General features: G+C 42.0%; 1 protein-coding gene across 3 annotated transcripts in view; it reads left to right on the top strand.

Annotated features, from left to right (window-relative positions):
• Positions 1 to 1,835: 1,835 nt before the first annotated feature.
• Positions 1,836 to 24,469, top strand: part of ROCK1 (Rho associated coiled-coil containing protein kinase 1) — a 122,880-nt gene continuing 100,246 nt past the window's right edge. For all 3 annotated transcript variants that reach the window (XR_008795528.1, XM_056137909.1, XM_056137908.1), the window contains exon 1: positions 1,836 to 1,967. Coding sequence is in view for 2 of the 3 variants with exons in the window: in XM_056137909.1 (XP_055993884.1) it covers positions 1,875 to 1,967 (93 nt within the window). In the remaining variant the exon portion in view is untranslated. The remainder of the gene's footprint in view (positions 1,968 to 24,469) is intronic.

Raw genomic sequence — 24,469 nt, 5'->3', positions numbered from 1 at the left:
GTAAAAAAATCTGTTTTTTTTTAAACGATTGAAAGCAAGGGACTGAAGATCAAATAGCCGAATTCAAAAAGACTTTATTTAATGAAAGGAAAAGAAGGGCTGGGAAGTTCCCAGGCTATGGGGTCTCCTTAAAGGATTCCTTAGATTTTCTTCTTGAAAGCAGTGAAGAACATTACTTGACCAACAGATTGAGCAACAAGTCTTTCATTCTCTCTCATGCCACAGCTAATGAAGCAACCGAGTTAGGAGGAAATGCCCATTATTTTCTTGATCTACATTAACACTGTTTTTTTTTTTTTTTTTAAAAATCACAACTCTACGTTTCACTGTAGTTTTGAAATGGAAACGGCAGGATTTCACATCAACAAGAGAATTCCTGAGGGAGTGTTCATAGTGTTGGGAAAAAGTATGAATAACTAAGATGATTTAAAAGCCAGAATAATTTTTTCCCCCTTTGGGATGATTCTCTGTTAAAGAAAAACAAAAACGAAATTGAGTCTGACTTTTATGCGCAACGTCGTCCGGGGTCGGTCGGCCAGTGCTCGCCTGACACGCGCGCGCGGCGCGGGGGCTTGAGGAGAGCAAAGCTGCGTTCCGCGGGTCACGCCCGCCCGGCGTTCACAGACTCTCGCAAGACCCAACTCCGCCAGTGTTCTAAAACGCTGGGGCCTGCCAGCGAACGGCATCTCGCGCTAAAGACACAGTAGCAGGAACAAGCACCTTCTTCCTCTCCGGTCTCCGGATCGCGGCAGTCGGCAGGAAGCCAAGCAAGCCGCGGAAGGCCGTGAGAGCTCCGCCTCCGGAGCTCGTGAGCTCTGCCGGGCGGTACAGCTCGCCGCACCCGATTGGCTCCTCCCCGCGCGCTTGCCCCGCCCCCGAGAGGCCCGGTCGCGCCCCGCCTCCCGCCCGGGCCAGCCCGGGCCCTTTGGAGGCGCCGGCGTGCGCGCGCCTGGCAAGTTTGCCTCGGAACGTCCGCGCTCCGCATGCGCAGTGGCGCCGCGGTCTCCGTTTGTTTGAACAGGAAGGCGGACATATTAGTCCCACTCGGCCCCTCGCCCCACCCCCCGGGCTTTCGCCTCCGCGACTCGCCCTTTACCCGGCCGAGCCCGCAGACCCTCCCAGAAGCTCCCCCCTCCGTCGTCGCCGGCACCGACCCTCGTCCTTCCTCGCCGCCAGCTCGCCGGACTTGCCGCTTCTCGGATCTCCATCGGGCAGCGACCTCGCCCTTGCCCGCCGGTCCACCGCACAGCCGCCCCAGCAGCGACGGGACAAAATGAGCGAGTGAAGCGGCCCCGCGGGGACCAGTCGCGGCGGAGACGCATCGGTGCGTCGGGCCGGGCCGAGAGGAGCCGGGGATGCGGAGCTAGGGCGCCTCGGGCGCGTCGGAGCCGAGCGGGCCGGCCCAGGCCCGCGGCCCAAGCGGCGGCGGCAGCTGGCACTGCTCCGCGCCCGCCCTGCGCTCAAGCCTTTTCCTCTTTTCCCCTCTGCCGCCGGAGGAGCCTCCACCCTGCGCTTGGCTGGCTCGCGCCCCGCCTGCCCCCGTCGGGACGGGGAACACTCCCTGTGGCGGGCGGCCCTCGCCGGAGCCATCGGGCGGCTGGAGACGGCGCCGTCGGCTGGCGTGAGGGGCTGCCGGGTGGGATGCGACTTTGGGCATCCGAGCGGCTGTGGGTCGCCGTTGCCCCCAGCCCTGGGTCTCCGGCCGAGCGGAGATCCCCGCAGTGAGGGGGCGGAGGGGGACCCGGGCGCACCTGGTGACCCTGAGGTTCCGGATCCTCGGCTTTGCGGCCGCGAGCCCCTCGGCGGAGGAAGTTGGGTGAAATTGCTTTCCGCTGCCGGTGTTGGTACGAGGGTATTGTCACCGCAGCGGCACCATGTCGACTGGGGACAGTTTCGAGACTCGGTTTGAAAAAATCGACAACCTCCTGCGGGATCCCAAATCGGAGGTGAACTCGGATTGTTTACTGGTGAGTAGCGCGGCGCCCCGCTGCTCTGCGGGTGCCGTACGCCTTTGCTCTTGTCGGCTTCGCCGGCTAGCTGCCGGCAGAAGCCAGGTTTAGGGGTGCATAATCTTGGAAAACACCCGCATTGATGTTTTTTGTAGCCCGCGGAATCTCGAAGGGCTTTTAAAACCCCTTGTCGTGGCCCTGTCGATCCTGGCCCCGGATGGTAACTGTGCAAACCACAGGCAAAAATTTTAGTGCTGTCCCAGTTCAGCTTGAAACAAAAGGCACTTGGTTTCTGCTCTCGCAGGCGTCATATGAAAAGTCACCACGTCAGTTATTGCTAGTCTGTAGACTTGGATGGAGATTTCGGGCGTGCTAATCTTTCTGATCAGTTTGATAGTGTTATTGGAAGGACTGCCTTTCCGTTTACAGCGCTTTTTCCCTAAGGGTTTGGTTTTTAGAGTAAACAGCGCGGCGGTGGAGAATCAATATTGAGGAAGCGACTTTTGAGCCCAGATGTCATAAGTAACCAGAGTCTGAAGGAACTTTTTGCTGGAAGATGAAGTGCAGAAACCCAAGGGAACTGATGACATATCATTTCAGTATTGCCCTTAAATACAAAAGTAACCACACAGATAATTATCATACCTGCCTTTTTGGATAGTGCTTAATAGTGTTGTTTCAGAATATTTAAGGAAAAATTTTAAGTGTATGAAAAGACAAAATCCGATTTTATTTATTTTTTTGGTTCTTTGGGTCACTCCCAGCTGTGCTCAGGGCTTACGCCTGCCTGTGTTTTAGGGACCACTCCCAGTGGGGCTTGGAGGAACCATATGGGGTGCCCAGGGATCAAACCTGGGTTAGCTGCATGCAAGGCAAGTGCCTTACCTGCTGTACTATCTTTCTGGCCTCAAAAGTTCTATTTTAAAAGTCTTCAAAGTCTTTCAGTGATTGTGCATATATGGTCTATTGAAACTCTTTAAGTTTGTGATTTTTGCCCTATTATCAATAGCTGTAGTCTTTGTAAGTCTCTGTTTACAGACAATTCAAAAGTTAAATAGTTCCCATTTTATTTTATTATTTTGAGCTTTTTGGGGGCAACACCCTGCGGTGCTCAGGGCTTATTCCTGGTTCTGACCTTAGGGATCACCAGGCTCAGGGGACCAAATGGGATGCCAGTGATCCAACCTGGCTCAGCTGCGCATCAAGGCAAGCACCCTACCTGCAGTAGTATGACTCCAGCCCTAAATAGTTCCATCTTAGTTCAAATAAAATACATCTCTATAGCTGCAGGAGGTTTGCATGTGGATAATAATTTACGTATTCCTCAGAGAACCAATTTGGACGTACAGAATAATTCTGATTAAATGATGCCATCCATAGAAATTAAAAACTCCTCTGGAATCAGTGGAAAATTATACATATAATTTAAAATTAATGTTAATTTTAGTTACTCTGAGCACCCTCCTCTATTTTTAAAAGTTCACAGTTATGGAAGACTTCTCCCAAAGCTTTCAAAATTATTCTATGTAAGCATCCTTGACATCCTAGAACATAGTAGGTTTTATGTTTGATATTTCTCCCACTTTATGGGTTTTGTTGGGAAGCAGAACGACTGATGTTTAAAACAACATTTTATTGAAGAAGAGTAGTAGAAAAGCCAACATTTTTCTAGTATTAGAAATTTATTTTAATGTTTCTCCAAATTCTGGGTTTTTAAGAAATGTCACTGTGCTTTTGAAATCCAAGTCCATGAAATTACATTGAAGGGAGGTGTTAACAGCTTATTTTCTTGTTATGACTTCATTTGTTGGGTACTTGGTATATTTGTTGATGAGTGGGGGATATGGTGAATATGGGATATGGGATACTGTTTCCTTGCCATCATCCATCTTTTGAAGTTGCTGTCCCCTGTTGGTACTGCTAGCAGCAGTTAATCTCATACCTACAGAGTTTCTACATGTGCACAGATAAAGCAGAAATCTTTCCCAAGCTGAGAAAACATGATGTACATTTCTAAAAAAAAATTGGTATAGGTCATATGTACTTCTGGGAATTGAAAGAGAAGACTTCAGCTTGAGTTGAGAGAGCCAGAGTATGCTTTTTGAGAAATGAATATATCCAGATAGAGTATTGATAGGGGGGAGTGGAATATAAAGACATGACTGGCCATGACATGCTTAAGAGCATCAGAAGATAAAAGTTGAAAGGATTGCTCATCCCTCGATTGCTAGACTATCCAACGTTTAGATTTTCTTCAGCATGTTGTGACTATTAAATATTTATAGGTAAGACTGCTAGGAAGGCAGAAAGGTGAACCTTGTAGTTGTATGCAGGAAGATTGATAATGATGATAATGATGGATAAGGAGGAGGTAAGGTAGAAGTGATGGAATGTGCTTGGGAAGGTTAGAAAGGAGGAACCAAAGAGGATTAGAAGGTTCTGAAAACTCTTTTTTCATAGCCTTAATTATAGTGAAACTGATGAAAACATGAGTATAAGAAACAAAGTTAGATTTGGAAATTGCCTTGGAATGTTAGCCTACAAATACCTATCTATTTTAAGTATGTTGTATTTGAGGGAGTAGTGGGCCAAACATGAAGAAATCATCTGTAGACTATTGAAGATACTAAACTGAGCTCCTAATTAAAGATGGCCATTTGATAAAGTAAGTGTAAAGATCTACAGAACCAAGGGTATAGATGAAAGTTGAACAAAGAGGAAAATCCTTGCAAGAAGGCAAACAAGGCTTTTCTGGATTAGCCAGATACGGAGCACAAAGATGTCCAGAAGTACAATTTGAAAGAGAAGAGGCAATAAATTTTATTATTATTTCCTTGAAATATTATAACCAAGGTCCTTTTTGCTATTTAGCTCTGCAGCTATTTAGTGATAGCTATTGATTTTTCATTAGCATATTAATATGAAGTTAGTAGGGATTAGATTTGTCCTGGAGACAAAAGTTATTTTTCTGATTTTGAAATGTCTAGCATACATTTTCTTTGTATGATATTTTATATTTGTAGTTACTCATTCACATGTTCCACTGTGGTAACTTTACCTTTTTTAGTGGGTATTCTTATTTTTCCCTGTAAGGACTTTAGATGTCTCATTTGTTGTTGGGATGATAACCTTTTTACAATTTATTGTCTTTCTAGTATGTTGGCTTTGTCGCTGTCACTGTCCTCCCGTTGTTCATCAATTTGCTCGAGCAGGCCCAGTAACGTCTCCATTGTGACAATTGTTACTGTGTTTGGCATATCGAATATGTCACAAAGAGCTTGCCAGGCTTTGCCCTGCGGGCGAGATACTCTCGGTAGCTTGCCGGGCTCTCCAAGACGGGCAGAGGAATTGAATGAGGCTCAGCCAGGCTGGCTGCAAGCAGGGCAAATGCCCTCTTGCTGTGCTATCACTCCCGCCCCATGTTTAATTGATTAATTTATCCTATATTTATTCAATACATATTATGTGCTATGTACCACTGTTATAATTCTAAGGGCTTTTTGTTTTTAATTTCAAGAAAGAAAGTTGTCAAATTAAGACTTAATCCACTTCCTTGATTAGATCCCTTCTTCAGAAATAAAAGTTATCAAACGAATAACTTTTCAGAAGAATTTGATGGCAATGTTTTCATAACTGCCTTACCCACAAAAGAGCATATTTTGGTGACAATGATGAATATTATTAGTTATAAAATGGTGCATATAATAAATGATGAATATTATTAGTTATAAAATGATGCAGTTGGAAGATTGATAGACAATTTTTCCATAAATATGTATAATTTATTCAAACAAATTATATGTATTGCAAATATAAGCATTAAAATAATCACTTGACCACTTGATACCCCATTACTCATCGAGTTGCTCGAGTGGGAGCCAGTAATGTCTCCATTCATCCCTGTTGCGTGCTAGCGTAGCCCAATGGCATCTGCTTGTTTTAGGAACATAAAGAGCCTCAAACCGATCATTCAGGGTCTTGACGAAGAAGTCTGACCATCTGGTAGGTGGGCGTCCACGCCATCTTTTGACCTCCCGTGGAATCCAGTCAGTAATGGCTCTAGCCCAGCGGTCATTTCTAAATCTCATTACTGTGTTCAGCCCATCTGATTTTTGATGCCTTGCAAATGAGACAGTGCCCCTGATTCTTGAGCGTTGACGGAGATTAAAACTCCGGATTCTATCTCTCATTAATTCCCCTGACCCTGAATTAAAATAATGTGCTATTAAAATAGTACATTAAAATACTGTACTATTAAGATAGTAGAGCAGCTACTCAGTTGTTTTCTAAATCATCAAAATTATCCAGCCTTGGTTTTCTGTCACTTTTTCCAAGCGATCTATTTTTTTTTTCTATCCATGTAATGGTTTTTATCAGAAAGAACTGTTTTTCTTTTTTGCCTTAGGATCATTTTATCTAGGACTTGTTTATAGTTTCTCACTAGTTCTGAGTATCTTTGGCAAAATTAAGGGGTAGTGTTTGTTTTAATTTTTCTAGAGAAAAAGTGCATAGGATTTTTAAGTAAAATGGAATAGATAAAAGTAAGTTGGTGGGAGGATTAGGGGTCTATTTGTCTTGAAGTTTCCCATACAATTCTTGAAAATGCAGTTCTCTTGCTCTTACATGTTTATCATAGTGCTTTGAGATAGCAGTTAAACATGTGTGACTTTTTTCTTTCCAGTGTTTTGTTTTGCTGTTGGATGTGTAACAGAGGGTGAGTTGAAGGATGAAAAGGGAGCCAATATTAGTTGAACAGTACATACTTAGTTCTAACACTTTTGTTTCCTGTGTATTTGTTTATTTTATTACTATATTTCTTTAGTCCCCTTTTCAGAATGGAAAAGGTAAATGTATATGAAACGTGGGGTGTTTTGTTTTGCATTTGAGTTTTTTTCCCCCAAAATCTTCCTGGACCCTTGCCTTCCCATCTTCCATTGCTGGCTTTTTTCTTTCAGCCTCAATCTTTGGCTTGTAAGACTTTTTTCTTGCTTCACTGTCTTGGAGAATTTATCCATTTATACATCTTTCACTGTTTTCATCTCTGCATGTGATACCAAAACTTTTATTTTCTGATTTCAGGTATTTTTATTTTGGGGATCTCAAGGAGTGTGCAGGGTGCCATGAGACTTGGGGGATGCTCCTGGTGGTTCTTGGCCATGTGGACTGGACAGTTGAATGCTAAGTCCTGAGAATGTGGCGCACACAGACCCAGACATTTTAGGAGCCGCCAGGTACTTGTGGGCTTCCAGGACCACACCCAAGGATTCTTGGTCATGTGCTGGGGATTCAGCCAAGGTCTGATGAATGCAAGGCTAGTGCCCTAACCCATGTACTATCTCCCCAACCCATGATTTCAAATCTTAAATGTCTGGCTAATCTCTTCCTTCTTAGGTGTGGTATATTACTATCAGAGCGTTCATATTCCAAAGTGGGTTTTCTCCTGTATACTTAAATGAGTTTTTTTTTGTTTTTGTTGTTCGTTTGCTTTAACTTATCTGTTTATCATTCAACTGATTTTTTTTTATTGAATTTGAGGGTGAAATTTTCTGGTGTTCATATGAGAACTTTTGAAAAGAGGAAGTTGCTCTTTTCATACATTCCACTTTTCACCAAATCTTTGGGTGGGGTCAGAATTTGAATTTAAATCCAGAGTTTGCCCTGTACTTAATGTATGATTTTAGGTGAGTTATTTTTAGCTTCATATAGCTTGTTTCATGTTTCTGAAGTGGAGAAGTTATAGTACTCGGTAGATGGAAGGATTGAGTAATATAAAGATAAGGACAGGAGGGAAACTGGGAACATTGGAAGAGGGTAATGAACACCAGTGAAGGGATTGGTGTTGGAACATTGTAGGCCTGAAACTCAATTATGAATGTTTTAGTAAGTTTGCAATTCATGGTTACTCAGTTAAAAAAAAGAAGACAATACGGTCTTCTTTTTCTTTTTCTTTTCCTTTGGCATTCAGAGCTTACTCTTACTTTTGGCTCTTCATTCAGGGATCACTCCTGACAATGCGTGGAGTAACTATATGGCGTGCCAGAGATCAAACTTGGGTTGGTCTGTAGAAGGCATGAACCTTGCCTGCTGTATTTTCTAGCTCCCAAATAATTCTCATAACATTTAGCAGTCTTTTATTAGTTGGCAACTATTATTATTGTCATGTTTATAGTATTCCTGTTTTCTTTTTTTTGAGGGGTGGAGTGGGCCACACCTGGCTGTACTCAGGCCTTACTTCTGGCTCTGGAGTCAGAGATTACTCCTGGTGTTGCTAGGAATGGGGGTAGAAAGAACCCTTTAAGGTGCTAGAGATCAAACCCAAGTCAGCTGCATGCTCGGCAAGTGCCTTACCCACTATACGATCTTTCAAGCCTTAATATTTCAGTTATATGTACTAGTCACTGTTGTTAGACTAGAAATGCATATTGTTTTCTCGAAGTACAGAATAATTTATTGGGAACCCCAAACCATGCCTGTAAAGGCATAATCTGTCTATTCTTTGAGGTGTCTAAGTCAATTGTAACTGAAAATGAAGGTATCTAGATAGACTCAGTAGAATGAGGTGGTGTTTTTTTTTTTTTAATGTAGGAGTACTGCTATTTTTCAGCCATTGATTAAGCTGATTGAATTGGGCGTGAACTCCACATTCCTTTCCCCCCCTCCCTTTTTTTTAATTGAGTCACTGTCAGATACAGTCACAAAGCTTTTGAGATTCTGCTGTACAGTGATCGAACACCCATCTCTCTACCAGTGCACACTTTCCACCTTTCCACCACTAGTCTCCCCAGTATATCATCCCAGTACTCATCTTGCCTCCATGGCAGGCAGTTTCCTCAGTCTCTCTCTACTTTTGGACATTATGTTTTTGCTTGAATTTTCCGATCACCATTCAAGCCTGCCTGCCAGGGGCAGATGCTAGATCATTTATTGTCCATTGCTCATTTTGGATATCTTGGGTGCCACAGCCACATGCTTCTGGAATCCTAGATTTTAGATGGTTGGGTTCCAGAGACATTTCTGTAGGACACTAAAATTTTGGGATTCAGTTGGACTGTTGGTACGCTAAGATGGCACCCGGAGGCACATTGTTGACATGATGTCCAAGCCAATGAAGGGGCAGAGAGTCGGCACCTCTGTTGCCATGTGGCATGGAGATTTTGTCCTGGAACCTGCATACCTGGGTTGCTTATGAAAACTCTTGGTCGCCGGGATTCCATCTGGAGTAGGTGAGGAGACTGCACCTGCTCCATCCGGGGTACCCCGGTGAAATTGGCTCGGTATGGGGCCTGGAGAGAACTCTGGCTCTGTGTTGTCTTCCGGGACTTGTTGCTGTGTCTCTGGACCAGGGCTATTGGTGTACTAATATGGCGCTTGGAGGCGCATGTCGTGGGAATGACAGCCAAGCCGATGAGTGAGTGGGGAGCCTGGGAGGGACAGCCCAGTGCCCTGCCGCCATGTGGCATGGAGATTTAGTCCTGGAACCCGCATACCTGGGCTTTGCTTGTGGAAGCTCTTGGTCACGAGGAGTCCATCTGGAGTAGGCGGGGGAGGTGGGGATTTTTGAGACTTTATTTTATCATGATTTATATGCATATTTTGTGCTGTGGATTCATGTTGTTAAATACTGTTGGGAGCTCATTTTCATATAGTTGCTACATTATTTGTTTGCTGTTTTTGTACTTTTAGTATGTGTTCTATAAGTAGGCGTCTTTGTACTATAAGCATCCTGTGGGTATATGGACAGGTGGCTCAGAGACATGAACATTGAGACATGAACTAGGTCATCCCTTAATAACTTGAGTTAAAAATATTTTCAATCTGGGGGACTGAGGAGAGTACAGCAGGTAGGGTGCTTATCTTGCTCATGGCTGACCTGGGTTTGATCCCTGGCATACCACAGGGTCCCTCTAGCATTGCTAGGAGTGATTCCTGAATGCAGAGACAGGAATGAGCCCTAAGCACTGCCAGGTGTGCCCCCCAAAATATATTTATATGTTTTTTGAATCTTGAAGAAGGAACCACATACATTATTTTAAAATAAAGTAAATTCTCATTAGATTTTGCATAAGTTACAGTTTTATAGTTTTGATAATATTTAACTATGGTCAAGACTAGACCGTTTAGGGCTAGAGAGATAGTACAGTAGATTAAGTGCTTGCAACCGACCTGGGTGTGATTCCTAACTTATGGTCCCTTAATTCCACTAGGACTGATCTCTCGAGTGCAGAGCTACCAGTAAGGCCTGAACACCGTTGGGTGTGGCCCAAATCTCCCCCCCACCCCCCCAAAAAAAAAAACTATAGATTTTGTTATGATGAATTACAGAGAAGCCCACATATCAGGAAGTGAATGTTGCCTGTGGAATTCTGTCACTGAAGATAGCATAATAGATTAACTTCTTCATTCCTACAAGAGAAGAGAGACATACATGTATTCTAGAATATAACTGATGTCTACAACACATGATTATACAAGAAGATGAACAGATAGTACTACATTTCACAATGTAAAATATTAACGTGATGTAGTGAAAAGAACACTGGGCTGGAAAATAGGAAAATTAGATATGGGTTGTTTTGTTGTTCACAATTAAGTGAATACATCTTTTTTGTTACCTGGGCTATAGTTTCCCTATTTTTAGAGTGAAGAATAGGACTACATAGTAACTGATGTCTTTTGTGTGTCTAAAAGTTCTGTGAGTCCCTGTTTATTTTACTATTTCTATTCTAAGATACTACTTTATCCTAATATTAAAAACTTGAAGTTGGTGGGACTTGAAAATTTTGTCTTAAACTCAGGACATATTTCAAAACATATAACTTTACATTTGTGTCTTTTTGTTTCCATGTTTATTTTTTATTTTATTGATCTTTTCCTGCTTTATAAAGTTCCATTATTTCAAAGTAATTTTTGGCAAGAAATGGACGGTTTATCTCAGATTGTTTTTCAGAGCTGATTTTGAAATGGACTATTATTAACACACCCTCCCTCACCTTTAGCTTTCTCTTTTGTTACTTATTGAACAAATATTTATTTGGTTTTTATTATGTGCTAGTTACTCTGATAGGCACTGAAGAAGAGATAGGATCGTTTCTTTTAAAGTTTACAGTGTATAATTTTTGGATATGAGTCTATAGATTGCATCAGATTCACTTGAGGATCTTGTTAAAAATGGAATTTGGGTCTGTGCCCAGACAAACAAAATCAGAAATTTGGGGGCTGAGTCCTAGGATTCTGTATGAGATATGTGGTTTTACACTCAAGTTTGAAAATTATGATTGTAGTGGGAAAACTTGGGTTTGTGATTTGTTTGGTAGTTTCATAATAGTATAGTGAACCACATTACCCAGATTATGTAATTTTCTAACATTTGTGTTATACACCTGCAACTAATACAGTGTTCCACTTAAAAAGTTTGTTAACATAACTTTTATCTGTTAAATTCTTTAGCATGTAAATTTTGGGGGGTTGGGGTGGTTTGGGTGGTTCCAGGGATCAAACCCAGACTTTCACACATGGTCAGTAGCACATCCTAGACCCTGACATGCCACCTTAAGAACAAGGTATTTCCTGGGGGCAGAGAGAGTTTACTGGGGTTAAGGTGCACAGAGGTGACCCGGCTTTTGATCACCAATATCGCATATGGTTCCCCTAAGCAAGAGTAAGGTCCAAAACAACAAAGAAGAGCAAGGTATCTCCTAAGCACTCATTCAGATTTTCTCTTATTTTTTTGGGGGGAAAAGGGGAACACACCTGGCTTTGTGCTCAGGGGTCACTCCTGGAGGCGCTTGTGGGTTAGTATGGGATGCTGGGGTCAGCTGCATCCAAAGCAAGCACTTTACCTTCTATATGTTCTTTCCAGACACTCCCCCACCCTCTGCCATTATATCTTCAAAAACATTGTCACACTTGCTTTATATGTCACTTTTTTGTTGTTTGTTTTGCTATGTTTTGTTTTGGGGACCACACCTGGTGATGCTCAGGGTTTACTCCTGGCTCTGTCAGGAATCACTCTTGGTAGTGCTTGTGAGGCCATATGGGATGCCGGGTTTGACTGTGCAAGGCAAGCACCCTACCCACTGTACATCAGCTCCAGGGTCACCCTTTTTCTTGTCTTTCCCACCCCAAATGGGGGGAAGCAGGTTGGGCCACACACACCAAACCATGCTTAGAAGTGACTCATGGTCATTCTGGGGGACCATATGTGGCTTGGGGATCAAATTGGGAATGACTATAATCAAAGCAAAGGTCTTATCCTGGGTACTATCTCTTTGAATATTCTTTTATACTACTACAATGGTTATTAAAAGTCCTTTGATATCATTACATTTTAAGCTTATACTCATATTTTTCTGTCTTCTAAAAGGATATTTTTCCCCCCTACAGTTGCTTTATTAGCTCTCGATCCAGACGAAATCCTCATGTTGCTTTTGTTTATTAGGCCTTAATTCTTGTTTTAATCTAAAGCAATCTCTCCACACAATTCCACTCATGTCCAAATAACCCCCAACATATTATTTAAAATACTAGATTGTGGGGCTGGAGTGATAGCACAGTGGGTCAGGAGTTTGCCTTGCAAGTGGCCGACCCAGGTTCAATTCCTCTGCCCCTCTCAGAGAGACCGACAAGCTATAGAGAGTATCTCGCCTGCACGGCAAAGCCTGGCAAGCCCCCCGTGATGTATTCTATATGCCAAAAACAGCAACAACAAGTCTCACAATTTGTTGTGAGATGTTGCTGGTGCCCGCTCAAGCAAATCGATGAACAACGGGAGGACAGTGCTACAGTGCTACTAGATTGTTAGTACTGAGCAGTGTTTCACATTCTAGGTTTTTCTTCTTCTTTTCTTACAATGACATTTTACTGATTCCTGTATTTATATGTCCTTTTTAAGTGAATGTTAGATGTAAGAGTTTGACTTACTTAAATTTTTCAATCAGTATTTTATAAATTATTTTACTTTGCATTTTATCAAGAGGTAATGGATTCTGTTCTGGTGATGACCTGTATCTTCCCTGTAAAATTCTTCGACATTGACCTTTTATCTAATTGTTCTATTTATGATTTTTGTTTGTGTGTTTTGGTCTCACACTGGTGTTGCTCAGGGGCTAATCCCAATTTGGTGTGCTGGGTGAGGAGGGTCACTCCTGTGTTGGTTTGGGGACCATAAAGTACCAGAGATCTAACCTGGGCCTCCTGAATGTAAAATGCATGCTCAGCTGGTTGAACTATCTCTCCATTTCCTATTTGTGAACTTCAGTTGTATACTTATTTAATCCTATTCTATTTTTAGGCACTATAGTTTATAATACTGGGAATGCATTCCCACACCACACCCTTCACCAGAGTGTCTGCTTCCCTCCGCCATTGTCCCAGTGTTCTCCTTCTCTGAAGCTTTGTGATAAAAGACCGGTTCCTAGTTTCTGTTGCCTTTGGGTATTTGTTTTACTACTATTTTGTTTCTTTATTATTTCTTTATTTTGGTTTTGGGGGCCACACCTGGAGGTTCTCAGGGCCTATTTCTGACTCTGCACTCAGGTGGATTTCGGTGATCAAACCTGAGTTGCATTTGCATGCAAGGCACATGCTCTACCCACTGAACTGTTGCTCCACCCCCTCCCACCCCTACTTTGTTTCTTTATATCCCACTTATGAGGAAGATCGTTCTGTGCCTGTTTCTCTCATTCTAACATGACTCAGCAATGTTACTCTCCATATCCACAAAGCAGCAGTTTAGAGAAAGCATAGGCTGGTGGAGATGGGGGCGATGCTTTCCACACAGTGCTTAGAGTCCAGAGGGTGCTTCCTTGTTATTCTCAGACTGGTTGATTACAGGTTCATTTGCTAAGGTCCTAAGATGCAGTGTTGCTCAGGCCTCCACATCCAGGGGTCTTTAGTGACTTGCCTATGGTGCTTGAGAGCCTTCAGGGCTACATCTAATGATGCATGGGGATTGAATGGGGCTCACCCAGTTGTCTGCGTGCAAGGCTTACTCCTTAACCCTTTTACTATCTCTCTGGCCCCACTATTTGAGCGGGGACACACTTGATGCTCCCAGGCTGTTTTCAGTTCTGTGTGTGGGTTGCTTCCAGCAATGCACCTAGGATCATTTGGTGCTAGGGTTCAAATATGAACTTTCTTCATGCAAAGCCTGAGTGTGTGTCTTCTTGAGGTATCTCTTTGACCCCCTGCTCCTGCTTCACAATTAATTGAAAGCCTAAGAATTTAGGACCTTAGGCTAGAGAGATTGCTAAATGTGCTGGAATGCATGTTTTGCATGCAGGAGGCTTGGTTTCCTTCCCCTGAACTGCGCGGTTTCCCTTTTCTGTGGGGGTGGGAGCACACACCTTGGTACTGGGTTCTCTCCCTGGTACCACATGGCTTCCTTTTTATTTCATTCGGTGGAGGGTTACGGGGGTTCACTCAGATATATACTCGGTTTATATCTGACTCTGTGCTCAGGGATCACTGCTGGAGGTATTAAGGGGATTCTGCAGTGCTGGGAATCAAGCCAGGGTCAGCGTGCTTAGCCTTCTGAGCACCACTAAAGAGCGACCTCTGAACACAGATTCTACACAGATCTGGAAGTAGCCCCCAGCACTATTGAGTGTAATCCCAAACAAAAAAGCAAGAAATGAGGACCTGAAGAACTGTCACTAACTGTCACACTGCTGAGTGCAGCTCCAAACAAAAAGCAAAAAATGAAGAACTTAAGAACTGTCATTAGTAACTGTCTTACTGTGAAATATACCTTTCAGTCTTTGTGTCACTGTTCAGAGTAAGGTATCTTGAAGCTTTATTGTAGTATATTTGGCACAAACTGGGTATTTGAGAGAACTTTAAGAAAAACTTGAGTTAGAGATAATATTTAAGAAAGGCTCGAGTTAGAAATGATATTTTAAGATTATGAAGGGATATAGTACAGAAACTACTACCATTAATCATGGGAAGAAAGCTGTTAATACTTGTAAGCCTGAAGAGATAAGCAAAGGATAGAGAGGGCTATAGAGAGGGCTGCCTTATAGAGGCTTTGTTTTAAGTAGAGAGGACTGTGTTGATTTGTCCAGAAGGGAATAAAAAATGTATCATCTACACTAATTTTCTTCTTATCATAGTTTCCTGCCGAGGCCTCTATTGCTTGAGAAACTGATGCTAAAGAATACCTTGATTCAGGGGCTGGAGAGATAGCACAGCAGGTAGGGCGTTTGCCTTGCATGTGGCCGACCCAGGTTCGATTCCCAGCATCCCATATGGTCCCCTGAGCACCGCCAGGAGTAACTCCTGAGTGCAGAGCCAGGAGTAACCCCTGTGCATCGCCAGGTGTGACCCAAAAAGAAAAAAAAAAAAGAATACCTTGATTCAGTTTCTAAGGAAAGCACATAAGATATACTCTCTAATTATTTGCTTTTAAACACTTTGTGGCTCATACAGAAACAATTTTTTAATATATATAACACACTTGCACACTTACACAGTATCCCCCCAACTGCGCCTAAGGCTATACTGTTCTGGATTGTTCTGGCTGGGGGTGAGGTGGTGAGATGGTGGTATCACTCACTTTCATAAACACTAATCTAGATTCTGGTAGTTTTCCTTGCTGTTGGGTTGGAATTACTTCCTTTTCTTGTTTAATAGAGCTATGAAATAGTACTTTGAAAATAAATACTTCATATTGTTTCTAGTTTTTCTTTTGCATGATAAACACTATGGGATCAGAGAGATAGCAGCACTCAATGGATTGGCATACATGTTTTGTATGCAGAAGGCTCAGATTTAGTCCCCAGCACTGAGCAAACCACAGGACTACTGGGTGTGGCCCCAAAACGAATATGAAGCCTAGTTTTAACAGTGTTAACAGAATTACTCATTTATTATAGCCTTTGTCTAAAATCTGTTGTAGCTAGCAGCAAGTCTGCTAAAGAAAATGTATTGTTCGATTGTACTTCTGTTTAATCTTAGAATATTTTACTAAAGAAATGTCAGAACACTGTGTTCTGGAGCCGGTGAGATAGCTCAATGACTGGAGGATATGCTTTGTATTTGGAAGCCCCATCTTGACCCTAGTAGCATGTAGTATCCCAAACCCAGAGTCAGTTTCTCTCTTCTCCACTCCCAGTACTGCTGGGTATGACCCAGAAAGAATGAAAGAGATAGAGATTCCCTTATTTTTCAAGAATTGATTTTTTTATTGGTCTTATTTTTCTGGTTTATGTAGAGCTTTTACATATTTCAAAAGTAAAGACTATGTGTGGTATATTTAGAAGATTCTTACTTCAATTTGTGTCCTCTGCCTTGATTTCACCTCTTTTTCTTGTTTTGTTTTTTTTGTTTGGGGGCCACACCTGGCATTTATCAGAGTTCACTCTTGACTCCGTGCTCAGCAGTCATTCCTTAGGGGACCATATGTAGTGGCCAGGGATTGAACTCAGTCAGTCACATGCAAGGCGAGGGTCCTACTGGCTGCACTATTGCTCTGCCCCCCTCCCCCTTTTATAAATTTAAAACAGGTTTTATTTGGGTGTTTTGAGGAGAGTGGTGTGTGTGTGTGTGTGTGTGTGTGTGTGTGTGTGTGTGTGTAAGGGGGGGGGAGGGAGGACGTGGGCTTGTCCCAAGTGGGGAGGGAGCCCTTGTACACATTCCAGATTAAGATACAGATCTTAGAAGGGAGATGCGGGAGACAAAGGTGCGCTGGCACCACATACTCTGCATGGACTCGAGAAGCATATGTGGTTGCTTCCTTAGTTCCAAGTTGGGTTTTATAGGGTTTTCTCAACCTGCCCCACTTGGTGGCCCTCATTTTTGTTTTTTAATCAGTTTATTTAAGTTTGTAAATATAATCTACATTGCCTTATATATAATCTATGTAGTAGTATTTAATATTTATATAGTTCTCCTTACTCAGGTTGCCATGTCATTCTGTTGATCTTCTTTGCCTTACAGAAGTTTTATTTTCTTTTGGGTTTTTGGGCTACACCCAGCATGGCTCCCTGAAGCTCTCAGAAGACCATAGACCCTGGCCTTCTGCATTTAAAGTGGACTCTTAGCTCTTTAGCTATCTCACCAACCCAGCAGGTTTTTAGATCGATGTGGTTGTTTTTGCTTTGTTTGCTTTTCATTTGAAGATGTCCCATAATTTTAGAGGATCAGTGTCAGAGTTTACTGCATATGTTTTCTTTTAGGAGTTCTGTGATCTTACATTCAAGTCTTAAGTCTAATTTTAGTTTATTTTTGTATATGATAGTGATCCAATTTTATTCTTTTGTAAGTCCACTTTTCCCAGCAGCTTTTATTGTATAGATTGCCTTTTTTCCTATTATAAATTCTTAGCTTGTTACTGTAATTAATTGACCATATCTGTGTGGATTTATTTCTGGAATTGATTCTGTTCTGTTGTCACATGAATTTATATGTCAATGCCATACTGTTTTGATTACTGCAGCTTTGTGATCTATGTAGTTTAAATCAGGAAGTGTGATGCCTCTAGTTTTGCTCTACTTTCCTAGGATTATTTTGGCTGATGAGTTTTTTTTTTAATTGAATCACTGTGAGGTAGTTACAAAACTTTCATGTTTGAGATTCAGCCATGCAATGATTGAACACCCATCTTCCACCAGTGCACATTTTCCACCACCAATATCCCTCCCCAGTATTCCCCTCCATCCCAATCTTCACCTTGCCTCTGTGGCAGGCAATTTCCCCAACACTTTGGGCATTATGTTTTGCCTGAATTTTCCCACCACCATTCAAGCCTGCCTACCAGGGGTAGAAGCTACATTATTTATTTTTCATTGGTCATTTTTGAATATCATGAGAGCTTCTGGAATCCTACATTGTAAATGGTTGGTTTCCAGAGACTTCTTTTTAGGGCCCTAATCCATTCTGGGATTGGTCATCTCTAGGAAGGGCTGTTGGTGCGTTAAGATGGTGCCCAGCGGAAGCTTGTTGGCATGACAGCCAGGCTGCCAAGTGGCTGGAGAGCTGGAAAGGGACACTCTGGTGCCTCTGCTACCGTGTGGCTTGGATATTTAATCCTATAACCCGCATACCGGGGCCTCACTTATGGAAGCTCTTGGTCACTGGGATTTCATCTGGAGTAGGCGAGGAGACTATACCTGCTTCGTCTGGGGATCCCTGGTGAAATTGGCTCGAATAGGGCCTGGAGAGATCTCAGGTGCTGTGGTGCCATCCGGGACTTGCTGTGTCCTATTGGGGTCTTTTTGTTCTATACAAATTTTAGGATTGCTTGTTCCATTTCTGTGAAGAAAGTCTTTGTAATATTGACAGGGTCTGTATTGATTGTTTTGAGTATGGATTTTTTAAATTTGATTTTGGCTCACACCCAGCTATGCTCAGGGCTTACTTCTGGTTCTGTGCTCAGGGATCATTCCTGCTCATGCTCCAGGGACCATGTGTGATTCATGGATCAAACCAGGTCAGCAGTATGCAAGGCAAGCAAGCACCTTACTCTGCACTATATCACCAATCCCTTGTTTGGATGGTTTAACATCATTAATTTTTCTAGTCTTTGAGCACAGAATAAATCTTTATATTTGTGTCTTAAGGTTTTCAATGTTCAGATCTTTAATCTACATGGATTAATTTATTTTGTGGGAGAATACCCAGGCTGCTCAGGGATTACTTCAGCACTGCACTCAGAAATCACTCCTGGTGTTGCTTAGGTGACCATAGACTGCCAGGGATCAAACCTGGGTGACATGCAAGGCAAGAGCCCTACCAGCTGTACTGTCTCTCCAGCCCCCAGACTAAATTTATTATTGGTCATGTTAACTTTTTCTGATATAGTTATAACTGATTGTTTGCTTAATTTCTCTTTCTCATTATTAGTATGTAGACATGCAGCTCTTTCTTTATTTTGGTAATATTTGCCCTAGGTTTTTCTTCTACATTTTGTAGCATTTTGTTTTTAAAAGTACAAAATAGCTTTTAAATGTTCCTTCACTTTTTTTTTTCTTTTTGAGTCACACGTGGAGATGCACAGGGATTACTCCTGGTTCTGCACTCAGGAGTTACTCCTGGCGGTGCTCAGGGGACCATATGGGATGCTGGGGATCGAACCCGGATCGGCCGCATGCAAGGCAAATGCCCTACCCACTGTGCTATCTCTCCAGCCCCGTTGCTTCACATTTTAAGTCAAAGGATCCAAGAGATAGTACAGGTGGTGAGGCACTTGCTTGCGTATGGCAACAGTGGCTGCAGCCCTGGTTCAAATTCCTGGTACCACCTATGGTCACCTGAGTACTGCTACGTGCCACTCCTGAGCACAGAGCCAGGTATAATACCTGAGCACCATTGGATGTGGCTCAGCGATTAAAAAAAATAAAGATTTTTAAGTCTTAGAAAATTTCCTCCATTGTCCAGGTTATGAAGGGATTCCTCCATATCTTATTATTGTACTTCCATTATTTAAATTTTTAAATTTAGATCCCCTATCCATGTGAAATTTACACGAGTGTGTACATCCAGTTTTAACTTTAAATCACTGGTTATTCCAATTCCATTTGCTTAAAAATAACTTTTTATTGATCAGAGATGCAAATTTCTTTATGTATTAAATTTCACTGTGTATTTATGAATGATATCTATGTCTTGTTTGGTTTTTTTGGTCATACGCAGTAGTGCTCAGGGTCTGCTCCCAGTGTGCTGCTTAGGGGGATTCTGCTGTGACAGGTATTGTTCCATGTATCCACTATGCAAAGCATGCACACCAATTTTTTGAGCTGTCTCCCAAGTCTGTGTGTGTGTGTGTGTGTGTGTGTGTGTGTGTGTGTGTGTGTTTGGTCCCAGTAATGGGGGACGCCAAGGCTGCACCCTGTGATGCTAGGCCTGGGGTAGGGCATGTGGTTCTTAAAATTAAACTCAGGGAGCTCCAGCCCTTCTGAGCTATTTCTTCCGTCCAATTTCTAAACTTTCTGTTCCTTTCCATTGGTGTTGCTCGTTGATTTGCTAATGGCACACATTTTCAACTATAAAGGTGTAATAAGGTGTAATAATAATTTTTAAACTTTTGCTATCCAGTAGGACGTGTCTTCCTTCCAAACCCCATCCATATACATTTTCATGTTAAGGAAGATGGTTCTGCTTTTATTTTCATTTTTTAAAGGCAAGGGTTATAGCCTAGGCTTTGGTATTTACCGTCCCATAATCCTTGAACAATTTGTTAAACCAGTATAATATCTAGTTATCAACCCTGAAATGGAGGAGGTGATACCTACCTTATTCTGTTGTGAGGATTAAGTGACATAAACGTAACCTTGTTGACAAGTATCAGCCTAGTAGATAATTAATATACACATTGATTTATAAGAATGTGGGTATGATACAGTAAAAGAAAAATTTTTTGGTTAGGTGTAAAGCCTGAATTCTTTAGTTGAATTCCTAAATTATAAATTAAAATATTACATGATCTGGATAGCACTGTAGCACTCTCCTCCTGTTGTTCATCGATTTGCTCGAGCGGGCACTAGTAATGTCTCACAGCAAATTGTGAGACTCGTTCTGGATGGTAATATTTATTTTCTGCACTTTTGTTTTCTTTAGGAGTGTACTAAAAATTCAGTAATTGAAACCCTCCAAATTAATATCTTTGGATGTGAGTTTAAGTTCGTATTATAGTAATTGCTTTCAATACACATTTTCTATTTCATTGTCTGCTTGAATTTTACCATTGCTTTTAACAGGACAAAGAAAATATTTCTCCAAGTTTGATCATTTATAAATGTATCTCATCTTATTTATTTATTGCTGTTTGGATCACACCCCGCAATGCTCGGGTTACTCCTGGCTCTGTGCTCAGGAATTACTCCTGGCCGTACTCAGGGAACCATATGGAATCCCAGGGACGGAACCTGTGTAGGCCGCATGCTGGCAAACACTACCCTCTATTGCTCCAGCCCTAAATGCACAGCTCCATCTTAATTGAACTTCCTCTGCTCATTTCTAGTAATTTGGTTGGTTGTTATTTATTTATTTATTTTGCGTTTTGGCGATACACAGGAGTTACTCCTGGCTTATGCACTCAGGAATTACTCCTGGCGATGCTCGGGGGACCATATGGGATGCTGGGAATTGAATCCAGGTCAGCCGTGTGCAAGGCAAACGCCCTTCCCACTGTGCTATTGCTCCAGCCCCTTCTAGTAATATTTAGTTATGAAGGCATAGTGAATAGGAGCACAGTGTCTGAAATCGAACTGTAATTTTGAATCCCACTTCGATCATTCACTTATTTTGCCTTATGATTCAGGCACAGTTCTTAACTTTTTTGAACTCAATCACATTATCCTTGCTTAGATACTTCAGATTGTTGGGATTGTTAAATGTGATAATTCATGTAAGTTTTTTGTTGTTGTCTTTTTGGGTGACATCTAGCAATGTTCAGAGGTTATTCCTGGCTCTGCACTCAGAAATTACTCCTATCAGTGCTTGGGAGACCATATGGGATGCCAGTTATCAAACACAGGTTGGCTGTGTGCAAGGCCTGAGTTTGATCTTTGGTTCTGTGTACTAATGGACTCCGAGTACTGATGGACCCAAAACCAAGGAAGTAAAAAACTGCAAAGCATCCTGTATTGTTTACCTTTCCTAATATCAGAGGCAGAAAATATTTTTACTATAACAGTTATTTTTTGTTTTCCTACAGAGGAGACAGTCTTATAAATAAACAAATACAATAATTCTTATGATAGGAAGCACAGAGGAAGTTATTAACATTGTCTCAGGATGGGCCAGAGAGCTAGCCCAAAGGGCTGGAGCACTTGCTCTGTGTGCTTGAGCCTCAGGTTTGAGCACTACTGTGAGTGAGCACTGAACCAAATCAGGAATAGCCTCTGAGCACATTGGGTGTAGCTAAAAAAATCACATTGTCTCACTATCTTGGGTTTTAGCAACACAAGGAGAGTAGCAGTTGAGGCAGTATGAATATGAATAGCATTTTCACACTCCAGCTGGAAAAGGATTTGACATCATGACCTAAAAGAATTCAAAATACAGTGGAAAGGGTTTTTCCCCCCTTAAGTATTCGTGTTTAATTTGCCTTTTCCTAGGAAGTAGTGGGTTCAAATGTGTGATTTGTTTCAGTTTGAATAGATCAAGTATAAATGAATTGATCTTTCTGAAAATCAAATTAAATTCTGAGAAATAGACATATTCAAATGCTTATAAAGGCAGATAAATTTACTTTAGAAGAGTAGTTTTTTCTTCATATTCACACAAAACTTTTAATTTTGGAATGTTAGTTTTGGATGAATTAAGCTGCTTCAGTCAGTAAGCAGTATCAGTATATTTGGTCATCATCATGGTCAGTATTCGCCTTATACAGTGTGACATTTAAAAGCTTGTTTAAATTTGACTTTGCTTTTTGGTTTCCTAGGGGAATATGTTTAAGTATTCTAAAATAACTGAGTGATTCACACCTGTGGCTTAAGATAAACCATAAAGTCTATGTCCTTTTATAAGATCTCCTTCGGTCTCTTATTATGATTCTATGAAGTCCATTGAAAGTCTTCTATTAAGTTCTTAATCTTTGGCACTGTAGCAACAAACTAAATTTCCTTAAGTAAAGATTATTTGGGATTACCTGAGTGTTACTCCTTCTTCCTGCATGACCTAAGTGGAACGAATACACTTCACTTCCAGTATTGATTGACATATCTCCAAATTACCTGCACCTGTTTAGATGTGGGTTTTTTTTTCCCTTAGTTTTTATTTACTCACTGTGAATTACACAGTTACTCATGATTGGGTTTTAGGCACTGTTTCAACACTAATTCCCTTCAGCAGGATCTACTTCCCTCCACGAGTACCCCACTGCCATCTTGTTTGCCTTCTGTCAACTAGTCTGCCTCTATGAGACATGCTGCTTGCTTGATATATATATATATATATATATATATATACACACACACACATATACATATATCACTGTCACTGTCCTCCCATTGTTCATCGATTTTCTCGAGCGGGCCCAGTAACGTCTCCATTGTGAGATTTTGTTGTTACTGTGTTTGGCATATCAAATACTTCACGGGGAGCTTGCCAGGCTCTGCCGTGCGGGCGAGATACTCTCGGGAGCTTGCCGGACTCCCCGAGAGGGGCGGAGGAATCGAACTCGGGTCGGCCATGTTGGCTGCGTGCAAGGCAAATGCCCTACCGCTGTGCTATCGCTCCAGCCTATATATATATACATTCACAATATTTTGGCCCTCCCGTTGATCGTCGATTTGCTCGAGCGGGCCCAGTAACGTCTCCATTGGAGACTTTGTTGTTACTGTGTCTGGCATATCGAATACTCTCGGTAGCTTGCCGGGCTCTCCGAGAGGGGCGGAGGAATCGAACTCGGGTCGGCCATGTTGGCCGCTTGTAAGGTGAACGCCCTACCCGCTGTGCTATCGCTATATAAAAAAAACTTTTGGCACTGTGGTTTACAGTATGTTGCTGATAGGGTCTCACGCATAACACTTCACTACCTTTCAGCTCCCTCTCATTCTTTAGGTTCAACACTTTTCTCCACCACATTCTAGTCCCTTCTCTATGCTCCCAAATGTCATGCTTCCCTGCTGAAAGTCAGTTCTCCCATTCTTTGTTTCCATTGCCTTTGGTATCTGTTATTCCACCATTGTGTTTCTTTATATCCTGTGTATGAGTGAGTTTTTTATGTGTAGGTCTGTCTCCCTCTGACTAACCTAACTCATCATGATACTTTTAAGGTCCATCCACATAGCAGCAAATTACGTAATTTTATCTTTTCTTATGATGGAGTAGTATTCCATTGGGTATATGTATCACAGTTTCTTTATCCAGTTATGTTCTTTTAGACACTTGGGTTGTTTCCAGAGTTTTGCTATTATGGATAATGCTGTGTTAACATAGGAATGTAAATGTCTTTACTCCATTATGCTTTTGGGTCTTTGGGTCCTTGGTCCAAGAAGTAAAATTGCTGGGTCAAATGGGAACTCAATCCCTACTTTATTTTTTAGAAATGTCCACATTGATTTCCAGAAAAGCTGAGCCAGTGGGCGTTCCCACCAACAGTGAATGGGTGCCTCCTTTTTCCACTCACCTCCATGCCAACACTATTATTCTTGTTCTTTTTGATATGTGCTAGTTTCTTTGGTGTGAGATATTTCATTGTTGTTTTGGTTTACATTTCCCTGATAATTAGTGATGCAGAGCAATTTTTTTATGTGCCTTTTGGCCATTTGTATTTCTGCTCTGAGGAAGTCTTTGTTTATCTCTCCTCTCCCCTTCCCTCCTTTTTTTTTTTTTTTGGCCACATCCAGTGATGTTTGGGGGTTACTCCTTGCTCTCCATTCAGGAATTTCTTCCTATGTGGTTCCCCAAGCATCGCCAGGAGTAATTCCTGTGTGCAAGCCAGAAGCATCTCTGGGTGTGGCCTAAAAAACAACAACAAAAAACCCCATAAAGAATTACTCTTGGAGGTGCTTGGGGGACCATGTAGGATGCTGGAGATCAAACCCAGGTTGGCTCTATGCAAGGCAAGCACCCTT

Source organism: Sorex fumeus, unplaced genomic scaffold (assembly GCF_029834395.1).
Source record: "Sorex fumeus unplaced genomic scaffold, SorFum_2.1 ptg000128l, whole genome shotgun sequence".
NCBI lineage: Eukaryota > Metazoa > Chordata > Mammalia > Eulipotyphla > Soricidae > Sorex > Sorex fumeus.
Note: the sequence above shows the minus strand (reverse complement) of the source record. Positions and strands in the feature narration are given on the sequence as shown.